Raw genomic sequence first — 12229 nt, 5'->3', positions numbered from 1 at the left:
ACTTAATTAATTACGTAAACTAAAATTTACTTATTAGTAAGTAAAATAAACTACTTATTAGTGTACGTAACGTTACGTTTCCGTACTAATATTGTTCTATGTGTGTGTGTGTATGTCTATATATATATATATATATATATATATATATATATGTATATAAATAAATAAATAGCTTACAAACTACTGATTACAATAATTGTTAATAGTTGATTAAATCAGCACTATAACACAATAACGAATTAAATATCACATTACCGTTATCAGTCCAGGTGTCAACTTATTGTCATAACGGATAATAGCACCTAAATGTGTTGGTGATATTCCATCTATCAGACTAAATCCAAATGCCGATGTCAATCTAATGAGCCGTCATGGAAGATCATAAAAAATCAAATAAGGGTATAAAGCTCAGTGCTTACACCCACAATGTCTCAGCTTCTACTGCCTTTCACTGTCTATAGCCAGTTGTGGGAAGGCAGTTACCCTTAAATTTCTTAAAGTACAAATGAAGCCACCCAAATTAAACTCCCAACCTCAACCATTACAAAAGATATTAAATACAAATAAATAGAACTATACACCCTACCTTAAAAGTTCTTATTCCCAACCTCTTCCCTTTATTTAAGATTGGATGAATACATAAGTAGTATAGTTGGGAGCTGGAAGGGACATCTTTGATGTGATAATAAGCTCCTTTTTTTCCCTTTAAAGTTTTATGAATGAAGTGAGCCATAACCCCCATCCCCTCTCCCCAATGTTTTTTTCTAAACTTAAGACTTTTCATGATCCTGAATGTATATAACGTAAACTACCTCAAGTAGGAATATTTCATTTTTCCAACACTTGTCAGATTTGTGTGAATTACCTGAAATAGCAGCATATTTCTTTAGTGCTTGAAGGTAAATTAAATTGTAGTATTATTTCTCTGATACTTATAGAATGTATGTAAAATACTTTAAACAGCAATGTACTTTACTTCTCTAGTATTTTTCAGGTGTGTAAAAAACTTACCTCCAGTAGTAGTACCTTATTTTTCTAATATTTATCAGGAATATCTCACCATTGCTAAGTAATTGCCTTCCCACTTTCGCTTTAAGCCCCATTCTTTACGACAACCAGATAATGCCTCTGAAGCAGCCACTTTCAATTGAAGTTGTGGCCATTCTTCTTTAGGTACACGTTTCAAGATCATGTGAGCTCGCCACCTATGAACAACACAGAATATACTTGACTAAGATCACGTAAAAAAATTTCCACTTTTAAAGATCATATGAATAATCCATAACACAACTTAATGCTTGGCTAAGATCATGTAAATATATACACACTTCTTTATGTATTCTTTAAGATCACATAAGCTAACCTCCTGTGAACAATCCACAACATAACATACTGCTTGAGTAAGATCACGTAAAAATATACCCTTGAGCATACTTTTCAAGGTCACATGTGCTTGCTTCCTGTGAACAATCCATAACACAGATTATACTATTCAACTGAAATCATGTAAACAAAAACACACAAACACTAAATATATATTCTATGTAAACAACTAAAAACATACATAAACAATACCAAAGTACTACATAATAAACAAAGTGTTCACTACTTTTTACCTCTCGTGGATGCTTTTGAAGTCATTCACAGCATTCTTCAAGACAGGTGGAGGGCGTGGCCATTTGACATTCTTTCCAAAATCTTTTGCTTGTTTCACATTTCTAACAAAAGTGAAAGAACTGGTTATGTCAGTTTAATGTATAAACAAATACACAAATTATCAGAACTGGTTACAGCACTTTACTATATAAACAGTGCACAAATTATCACAACTGGTTAAGCTACTTTAGTGTATAATTAAAAGCATACTTATCGAAATTAACCATTTCAATTTCTTTTTCATGCTTGCTCTGGACCTAGATGTCATAAATCAATTCTCTAAACCTACTCCACATTTTTACTGATACAGTCACTTGCTGATAGCCATTTGATTTTACAACAGAAAGCTTGATTGATTAAAAAAAATTCACGTACTACTTATTTTAATCAACAACTTGTGTCTATACACTCATCTTCTACTAAAAAAAATCAACCTTGCTATTGAATTTTTACATTTGTGATTTGTTACTTTTCTATTCAGTAGACTAAGTAACAAACATCACTTTATGATAAACAGTAACAAGTTTACCTTTAATGACTCAAACTAGAACAATAGAAAGTATTAATAAACTGAGCTTTCTTTCTTTAGAGAAAGATCAGGAACACTAGAATAGTCTGAAAACTCTATGCCCGACATTCCTAGTTAAAAACACATTTCTTCAGTTTCAGTTTTCTTACCTAATATCATCTATCATTTTGTATTACAACGAGCTTCATGGAAACAAGTAATGAAGCAACAGTTTTACTGATAATGAAATGTGAAGTAATCAACTTCATGACAAGGACTAAAAAAAATTTTCATAGTAACAAGAAATGACATTGCCATCCCCATAGTAGCAAGAAATCGAGTGATGAACTTTGTGGTAACAAGAATTGGTTTTACTCTATTTGCGATAATGTTTATGATTTAAAATAATTTTATAAATAATGTATTAATTTATCCAAGAAGTCTGCCTCAAATATGCTTTTGAAACTTTTTTTTTAACTGTACCTACATTGAGTGAGAAGTTCATAAAAAACAGACACCATGTTAAAACTATCAAAGACACAGGCTTCGAACTACACTAAAAATGAATTTAACTTACTTGAAAGCCTGTAGAAGCTGAATAATATAGGAACGCATCTTGTATTTTCGATAGCGTGCCATGATTATTAAAGCAGCTCTCATTTTTCTATACTTCAGTCTTGCAATGGCTCCCCGCCACATCTATTATACAGAAAATAACAAGAAACCATAAATAGCATTCACCTGACGTAAAGGAAAACATAAATTCTGAAAGTACACCTAGATATAAATTACACTACATACAAAACTGAAATAAATAAATGTCTGTCTGCTTGAGGTCTATAAATGTTATAACACGATGGGTAGCCTAAAAGACAATAGGTAAGAGTAAAGACTTCATCTTTCAAAAGTGAGGTGATAATGAATGCCCATTCTTTGGTCTATTGTTAAAACATATGCAAAGAGTCCATAAACTGCAAATTGCAAAAATTTGTGATAAAAGTCGTGATGAGTTCTGGTCTTGATGAAAGGCTACTTGGGCAGCAACATTTGTGAAAAGAAAAATCTGAAATTTTATTTTCACGTCTCTGATTTTAAATCTAAAAGAGACAAATTAAGAGGAATGTGAAAAAAAAAAGCACCAGCAGTTTACGTGATTTAAGCTTATATCTTAATATTGTTTATAGCCGTGTTGCTGCACTTCCATTCTGATAGGCAAGTTATCTTTCAAGATATTAATGTAATAATCTATAGAGTTCATGTTATCTGAAAATTATTGATGAACATAACAGTGACTTCAATTATCTTTTTTTTGTGAACCAGATGCAGACCAAATTCCTTGAGAAACAGAATACATAATAATTAAAAAAAATACCTTCCTGGCATTTTAAGAAGCTTGTGACACACCATTTGCAAACTAACATGATGGGAAAAGAAGGTCCAATCAGCCTTATATTATATTAAGTTCTTAATAAAGTAGACAGTCTTTGAGTATAACAGCAGTAATGTTTTGACTATAATGCACCTTGCATATACATTTTTTTGTACTTGAAAAATAATATAACATCAAAATGTTTTGGTTATATAACCTCACAAACACATACGTAAAAGCCATAACAGATAGTGTGTTTTGATATTATTATGCATTTATAAAGTGAAGAGAGAAAAAAAAATCATATTAATCGTCACTTAATACTGGATTTATGTTACCATTCAATAAACATATTTTGATAACAGCATGGAGTCAAAATAGGGATTTGTAGTTTGAGTAAATAATGTCTACAGTATCTCCAGCCTTGTTTTTGTTTTTTTTAATGGAACCTATTTGCAGGTTTTTAAATTCCCAATTTTTTATTTATTTTGTTTGCTGGCTTTTTTTGCTCAACTATGGGCAAAGAATTACTTGATATGGTAGCTAAGTATATACATTGAAATGATAATAAACATAGCTAGTGGCTATTTGATCACATTGGTTTGAGATGTAAAATGTTAAGCTGCAGCTGGAATTGTCATGGAGATTTGTTTGTTTGAGAATATAGTGAACATTTATATTTTCTGTGTAACTAACTTCTCTATATATAATGCATAGCAATGGGCAAATATATGCCTGGACTAAGACACAACCCCCACTAAGTATATATAAATTTTCTATCAGTAGAAAAGCAGCCTTTTCAAATAAAAGATATGCATTTAAAGCACCACTTTAAATAAACCTTCATGTCTTTTACAGTAATTATTCTACAAATGTGTGTTTTACTCCTACACTTAATACACAATATAGGGGTTGGCTCCCTAGTGTACAAAGCATTGAGTATCTACATGTTACAGTAATATAATGTTCATATATTACTGGCTGGTAATTCCTGTTTCACCCTGTACCACCAACTCTATAGTGTACAAAGCATTGAGTATCTATGTTACAGTAATCTAATGTTCATCTGTTACTGGCTGTTAATTCTTGTTTCACCTGGTACTCAACCTTTTAAAAGGAACACCAGATATTTGTCAGAAGACTAACTTCAAGGGGTAATGATAACGTTGTTTACACTAGAATTATGAGGTTTTTTTAGCTTTTGTAAAATATAGAAGAAACAAATTGCTTTTTCAATACCCCTATGACCTTTGCAGTGCTTATTTAGTATTCTGCAAACGGTTTAGGTGCAATATACCAAGGCGTTTTTGTTGTAGGCTGACAAGAGAATAATAATAAAATTTACAAATGGGACATTTTGAGTGGATTTTCATTTTCTTGTAAGTGTAACATGCATGCTTTTTGTGTGCATTTATATGTGTGTATGGCCTTAGCAGTCAATAGAAAAGGTTTTAAAGTGTTGTTTGAACTGAATCTTTACTGTTTAAGGTACTTTTTGCACAAACTTTCTATTGGGCTTTTTATGCAATTCTTTGTGATCCCTAATATGAACCATTATCGTGGTTCATGATATTAGGACACAGAAGATATGGTTACAGGTATGCAAATTATCAGAAACCTTTAAAATTAAAAACCAATAATAATTACACAGGCCTGCAATGGTTTTATAGTCTTGAAATTTTTGAATGTTCTACAGTAATTCCTGTACACTGAATCCGAAAATGATATTCATTTTTCTCCATCACATACAGATTTTTCACAAAAATGTCATAAAGCAATACATAGAAGAAAGACCACAATACATAGTTTTGAGACTAAAACATGTAGATTTCATTAAAAAAAAAATCAGGATGAATTATGCGTAGCTGAATTATGGAAAATCTGTTATTAAAACCAAAACAACTTTTATGAAGTTTATATTTGCAGGTCTGTGTTATCAGGTGATTTTCTAATCAAATCTGTAATTTGATTACTGAATCACAATAGTGAAAATGAGAGATGTTGTTGTAATTATATAATTTATCACATCACTATATTTATATTGACTCTGCCTGGGAACAATAATCCTCATAGCCATTTTATTATTGAACAGATCAGCACGATGATAATTACCTTTTGGAGGAGGAGAACTAAAGTTGGAATCATTTCAGCTCGCAGTTCTTCCAGTTTGGAAATTGTCTGAGGTGATCGGATGAAAACCTTTGTCTTCCCATACTTGACGTCATCTGAGAAGCCTAACTCTTGAATTAACACACGACACCCATCCTTATCAGGTCCATGATAATTAGGCCAAGTGAGTTTTGATGCCATTTTGTACCTAGTAAGCCATAACAACAACAACAAAATTAATAGAAGACCTTTCCATCCCCATGTACAGCATTCTCTGGACAGAATTTTATCCTCTGGTTTTGTGACGAAGTTCAAGATCAATGTAACAGAGCATCTTTTTTATACAACATCTTTAACCACTTTACATGTACCCTTTTGTACAACACTTTTACCATAAGTATTTACTAACTGAAACATTAGTTTAAATGGCTGGTTACAGAGCATACCAGCATACATTTTCGCAAGCAGTTGTTCATAGTTCTGAAAAGTTAAGAATCTTAAAATGAAAAAAAAAGTAGGGGGTTTAAGAAATGTATATAACACATGGAATGTTTTTCTATGGACTTCTGCCTCTTTTGGTGATACGAAAGTGGCTTAGAATTTTTTTTTATTTGTGTGTATTTTTAATTGAACACATTATCTTCATCAGCTTAAAATATTTCACTAGTGTTTAAAATTACAAACTGTTATTATATATTTTTAATGCATATTTATAACAACTTCTTATTAAATACGTTCTCGTTCAACAGGCATTATACTGTCTAGTAAAAAGTAAATTTTTTTAGTCTGGAAAAGAAATAATTGCAGAGCCGTACGTACAAGCCACAGGAATTTCCTACCTCTGAAGGAATCTAGGATATGTCTGCCTATATGCAAAGCCAGCTCTCCTTACTCGAACATTTTCGATCAAGCCAAGATAACAGACTTGATGGCGTACCCTCTCATCATTAAACAACAAAGGGGATTTCTTCTCATTTGGTTTGATGCAACGTATATAATACGGTTCCTAGACAATAGTGAAAAACATATGTACCTCTTGATTTTAATGACTACTTGTATTTTGTTTATTCTTACATAACCTCAATATTGACCCTTTGGGCTTTCCATATTTATTGGAAATAAGTTAAAGTTCAAACAAGTTGCATTATAATAAAAATCCAATACAGAAATTTTAATAATAACTTAATCACTATACATGAGATTGTATCAGGTAATGTAATAGTTATACCAAAAATATAAGATGTGATAACTAGTCAAAATTATCAATGTTCAGTGATAACTTATGTGAACTTTATGATATTTACAGACTTTACATTCACAAAATGCTTTTAGTCAAATGGTAGACTTGTATATATCTGCAAGAGATTAATTTTAACAAACTGTTCTCTATCATGCACGCTACATTTCTTTACTTATTGCTTCCATTGTTGTTTCTGTAAAATGTCCGATGGACATACTTAGAGAAGACAGTTGTTTTTGTTAAATCTCTGGCACGTACACACTTACAGTAGCTAATTAATTACACGATTTACTGTTGAAAGCCTAACGTGTATTGTTATTTAGATGGTATTCTCTAACAAGTGTCAGACTTGTGTAAGTTATAAGCTTATTGCTCATGACGTCTACCGTGTCAAATAGAAAAAGAAAAATGCATATTACTCATTTAAGAAATATGTTAATATTCCGATCTCATCTAAAAGTTTCTCTTGACAGTTCATCTCTTTTTTTCTTCTCATTTTATCTATCCTGCACATTCCAATAAATTTCAAAAAATGTAGATAAAAAAACTTCTTATCCTTTTACATTTTACCTCAAGTATAAAAAGTATATCTTCTAACTGCTTTAATATCAATAATTCTTCTGACGTAGTATGTTCACTTAAACAAAGCACAGAAGAATGGGTTTTATAGCCAAGATAACTAAACAGAATTTCTTTTTTACTTTGGATGTAGCCAAGAAAAAAAAAGAGAAAAATTCTTACCTTCTGAGACAAATTCTGCACAAGTGCTATCATGGAATTCTTGAAAAGTGTACCAGCAGTCAGTGGTCTTTTTGTAACCTAACAATAAATGTACAAGTTAATATAAATGGTAATGTGGAAAAAAAAACAGCTGGTTAATTAAACATCAGGATGTACTTTAAAGACATTACAGAGAAAACAAATTGTAAGATTTTTTTGTAAAAATCTACTTATCAATCTAAACAACAGAACAAAAACCACAATGTGTCAAGAACAGAAAGGTGATAAGCTGAAAATAAAGGAAACAGTGTCTCCCTTTTGAGCTACATAAATTTAAAAACATTTTAACATCTTATTGTTTTTTTTAATTTCCAAAATGTAAGATTATGACTTATTCACTAATTAACTAACTTATATATGTACATAATCATTGCATAGAGTTTTTAAAATAAGGTTTTTACTGTTGCACCCTGGCCAGCCTAATCAGGTACAATATTAAGCAAAATTTTTTTAAATCTTTACAAAGTAGTTAAATTGGAATTTTTAAATTTTAAAGTACTATATTAAGTTATATTGGGATATTTCATGAGAGTTTAAACCCTAAAAGATTATTACATATTCATGTGCATTTATTATTACTATTATTCTTTACATCTAAAGTCAACAGTGTAGAAATAAAAAAAACACCTGAGTCACATGCTGGGCTCCCTCGGGCCACATTGATTTAATCAGTAGGTCAGTGCTGAAAAAAAGAAAACAAAAAAAACTTTTCATCCAATGTTTAATTGATACGTTTGTACTACAAGGAGATTAAAATGTCTGTACTCAGTATTCGACAGTAATGCAAAGAAAAACAGAGCTTGTACCAAGTTGGTACTGCAAAGAAGAATGTTTGTTTTGGAAATTCATGCAAAGCTAGCAAACACTATACACAAAAGCTAACCACGCCAGCCATTCCTGGTTTTGAATTAATAAGAATAGAGGGAAGGAAGCTAGTCAAGAGCACCCATCACCAACTTTTGTCCAACCAAGTAGTGGGATTCCAATGCTACTTTTAAAACACATCCACGATCCCATGGATTCACAGTTTAGCATACTATCTCCTGGGCCACACCCAACTCGAAAGAATAAAGAAAGCTTTATTTAGTAATTGCTCACTAAATTAGTACTACACACACACACAAAATCATAATAATGAATGCATGTTGAATCACTCAGTCAAGAAAATATCTACTAAAACATTATAAGATAAAACATTAATTAAATAAAACTTGTATAATTCTTATATATTGGCATCCCAGATATTCACAAAACATTCACTAAATTTACTGTTTGGTTTTATTGAATGTGGTACCATTACTTTGGCACATTAGAGTATTAAAACTCTGGAAGTAGACACTTAACCCTACCATAACCATGTATGTTGCATAAAAATATCAGGTATTTGTAAATATGTTACCTTTCTTTAGTTATCAGCTTTGCAAAATTTCCTATAAAATTATCCATACAAGACTATACAATAACCCAATTTACTTAATCTTTCAGTAAACACACATCCATATTCAGAAATGTACGTCAACTTGGTCAACTAAATTAGTATCATCCTCTAAAACAAAAGGTTATAAAAGAAAAAATATGAATAGGCATAAAACTACTAAAAAATATGACAATAAATATTACTTAAACAACAACATATTATGACATAAAAAAATAAGACCATATTTAGGTGTAAATAAACATCCTAATCAATTTTCAATTGTTTGATGTTAATTAGCAAATAATTTTACATTTACTTTGGATATAACTTTTAAACAAGTTAAATAACTTAACTGAGAAAGAAAAATCACCTGCTATACAGAAGCCTTTTGAAGTCTTGGAACAGTGTATCTTTATTTTTGTCTAAGAAGCCAAGAATTGAGTATTTCACATCTCCAGCATAGTGGTGAATACGGAAGTCTTTGGCATGGTCCATTGATTTATCTGTTGGGGCCAACTTTTGAGAAACAACAGTAAAGTTATAATACTATTCCAATCATCAAACTGATGTATAAAGTCTTTCAGTCCAATAACAGAAATCATTTTAAATGATTAACATAGTTAACCACGTGACACATCTCACGTCACTTCCATCTATTCTATCTTGTAAGTTTTATACAGGTACGGTAGTAATCCCACTTTATCGATTACAAAGTTAAGAAAAAAATATATATAAATATTAAATTATCCACTCTTATTACCTAAATTAGATGAAACACAGTGAAAACCTAGAATGAAAACTGTTTAAGATAGACAAAGATAATTTGCTGTGATTCATCAGCACAGACATCTTAGTTCAGTATCACAGACACCCAGTCAAAGAGCAATGATCTAGGACAAATCTACCAGGTATACAAAAAGCTACAACTCAAACTGTCCAATAGAAAAAAAGAGTAATTGCGATAACAATAATAAATTGAAACTAATAGTGACAAGAGGTTTTTATAAAAGCATATTTGCAGTTATTGTCAGTATTATCATATTGCTACCTTAATTTTTTCAAGTTACACATACTTTTTTACCACCTAACTTTGTGACAAAATCTAATGAAGTTGAAGTACTTAATAACCAAGTCAATTCCAAAACAATAAGTTCATAGTTTAAATACATATAGTAATTTTCACCTACCTTTCTACTAGTGTAGTGTTTGTGACTGCCGAGTTTCTTGTCAAACTCTTCTAGAAGCATCTATCCAAAATAAAATCATTAGAACTGTGAAATTCTGAAATATCAGTAATACTTTATGAACTAGTATTTAAAAAAAATCCTGTTACAGCACATACCAGATCTACAGTAAATCTAGGTGCAAAGTCACTTAAAACTTCATATTGTATCTTAATATTTATACAAAACTTCAGACAGATTTCTTCCATATTTTAATATAAATCATATATTATTAGTATAGTAATTAGTATACTTTTATGTTAATAATATATATAAAATAGTATAATATTACTGGGTAAAACTCTATTGGTTGTGTACAGAACTTTTCTCTACATTTACATCAAGACCAGGGGCTCACGGGTAAAAAATGTATTAAAACTGTAAAAGGAAGTGAAATATGTGCATGTGGTAAACATTAAAAAAAAAAAATAAGAAGGTTAAGTCAAACTCAGAAGTTAGGTGATATGATCGCATCTTTATTTTCATTTCCTGTGATGACATATCTACACACACAAACCAACAATAACAAAGCTTCAAAGTTCGCTATAGTTATACTGTGTCAGTTCCCAACTGTATGCTTTAGCGCACACTTACCGATACTCTTAAAATCTTAAACATTGGTAACTATTAAGCTTAGTTTAACTTTAAGTGCAACTAATGGCAGACATTTCTTTATACTATAAATTCCATCATATCATTAAACAGACCTAAAATTAGACTTACAAATGCTAGCTAGTCAAACTTTTTTCTAACTTAACATAGAGGACTGAGAAAGCAAAAAAAAATGGAGAAAACAAGTTACTAAAACTTAAAACATCTGAAAAAAACAAACTGAGATTACAAAGAGATATTAGATGAGACAACATCATGATACATGTTGGGACTTTAGCCTAAATAAAAGTTCAAATAAATTTTCCTAGTAATAACTTATTTACAAAACCACCAACTAGGATTAGAAGAAGAAAATAGAGCTTTGAAAGGTGTTTGTAGTAGAAGATTTACAGAGATGTTGAAAGCTGTTAGAGAATTTCCTTGATAATCTACAAAGGAAAGTCTTGTTCTTTTTTTCTGGTATAATACATTCCCTTCTCAGCATGATCTAGTCCATTGTCCTATGACAGATCCACTTCTCAGCATGACCTAGTTCATTATCCTATGATAGATCCATCTCTCAGCACGATCTAGTGCATTATCCTATGATAAATCCATCTCTCAGCACGATCTAGTGCATTATATGATGAAATCTATCTCGCAGCACGATATAGTGCATTATACGATGACAGATCCATCTCTCAGCATGATATAGTGCATTATCCTATGATAGATCTATCTCGCAGCACGATCTAGTGCATTATACGATAACAACTCTATCTCTCAGCACAATATAGTGCATTATACGATGGCCATTTTAAATTCTTAGGATGCCATTTCTTTCTTTTGAATCAAGGGGTAGGGTGTCATTAGTCTACTCGAAATTTCATATTTCTTAGACTAAAATACAGCTTAGTTACTACGTTTGATAAATTATATTAGAATTCTATGGTATCAATGTATTAATTTATGATTTTTTAGTTATTCAAATGTATATATAAAACCTAAAAAAATTTATTTTGTTTCCTATCCTCTATGTGCAAGATTCTTAAAGGTTTAGCAACCTATGTCAAGCAGCAACCGAGTACAAAGGTCGTAACTAGAAGAGATAATTGCTTTACTTCTTTATTTGCTGTTCTATGTTTTAAGAAAAATAAGTTTAAGAACTTATTTCTGAATAGCAATAACCTATATACATACATAATGTATAATAATTGAAATGTGACTGTATTTTACAAAGTACTAGTCTACTAAAACACAGCCAAGACAGGTTACTTTGTAAAGATCAAAGGTCAGTTTTACGTAATTGGATACAGTAACATGAGTGTATGTGTAC

General features: G+C 30.8%; 1 protein-coding gene across 1 annotated transcript in view; it reads right to left on the bottom strand.

Annotated features, from left to right (window-relative positions):
• LOC106463556 (unconventional myosin-Id-like) overlaps positions 1-12229 on the bottom strand; it is a 66206-nt gene that overhangs the window by 9336 nt on the left and 44641 nt on the right. Inside the window, exons 10-18 of the mRNA XM_022391094.1 lie at positions 10267-10326; positions 9450-9595; positions 8290-8344; positions 7624-7701; positions 6482-6648; positions 5646-5850; positions 2742-2863; positions 1617-1718; positions 1061-1205 (exon numbers count right to left, since the gene is read on the bottom strand). Of these exons, the coding sequence (XP_022246802.1) occupies positions 1061-1205; positions 1617-1718; positions 2742-2863; positions 5646-5850; positions 6482-6648; positions 7624-7701; positions 8290-8344; positions 9450-9595; positions 10267-10326 (1080 nt within the window). The remainder of the gene's footprint in view (positions 1-1060; positions 1206-1616; positions 1719-2741; positions 2864-5645; positions 5851-6481; positions 6649-7623; positions 7702-8289; positions 8345-9449; positions 9596-10266; positions 10327-12229) is intronic.

Source organism: Limulus polyphemus, unplaced genomic scaffold (genome assembly GCF_000517525.1).
Source record: "Limulus polyphemus unplaced genomic scaffold, Limulus_polyphemus-2.1.2 Scaffold1437, whole genome shotgun sequence".
In the NCBI taxonomy this organism is placed as follows: domain Eukaryota; kingdom Metazoa; phylum Arthropoda; class Merostomata; order Xiphosura; family Limulidae; genus Limulus; species Limulus polyphemus.
This window is presented reverse-complemented; position numbering and strand designations above follow the sequence as displayed.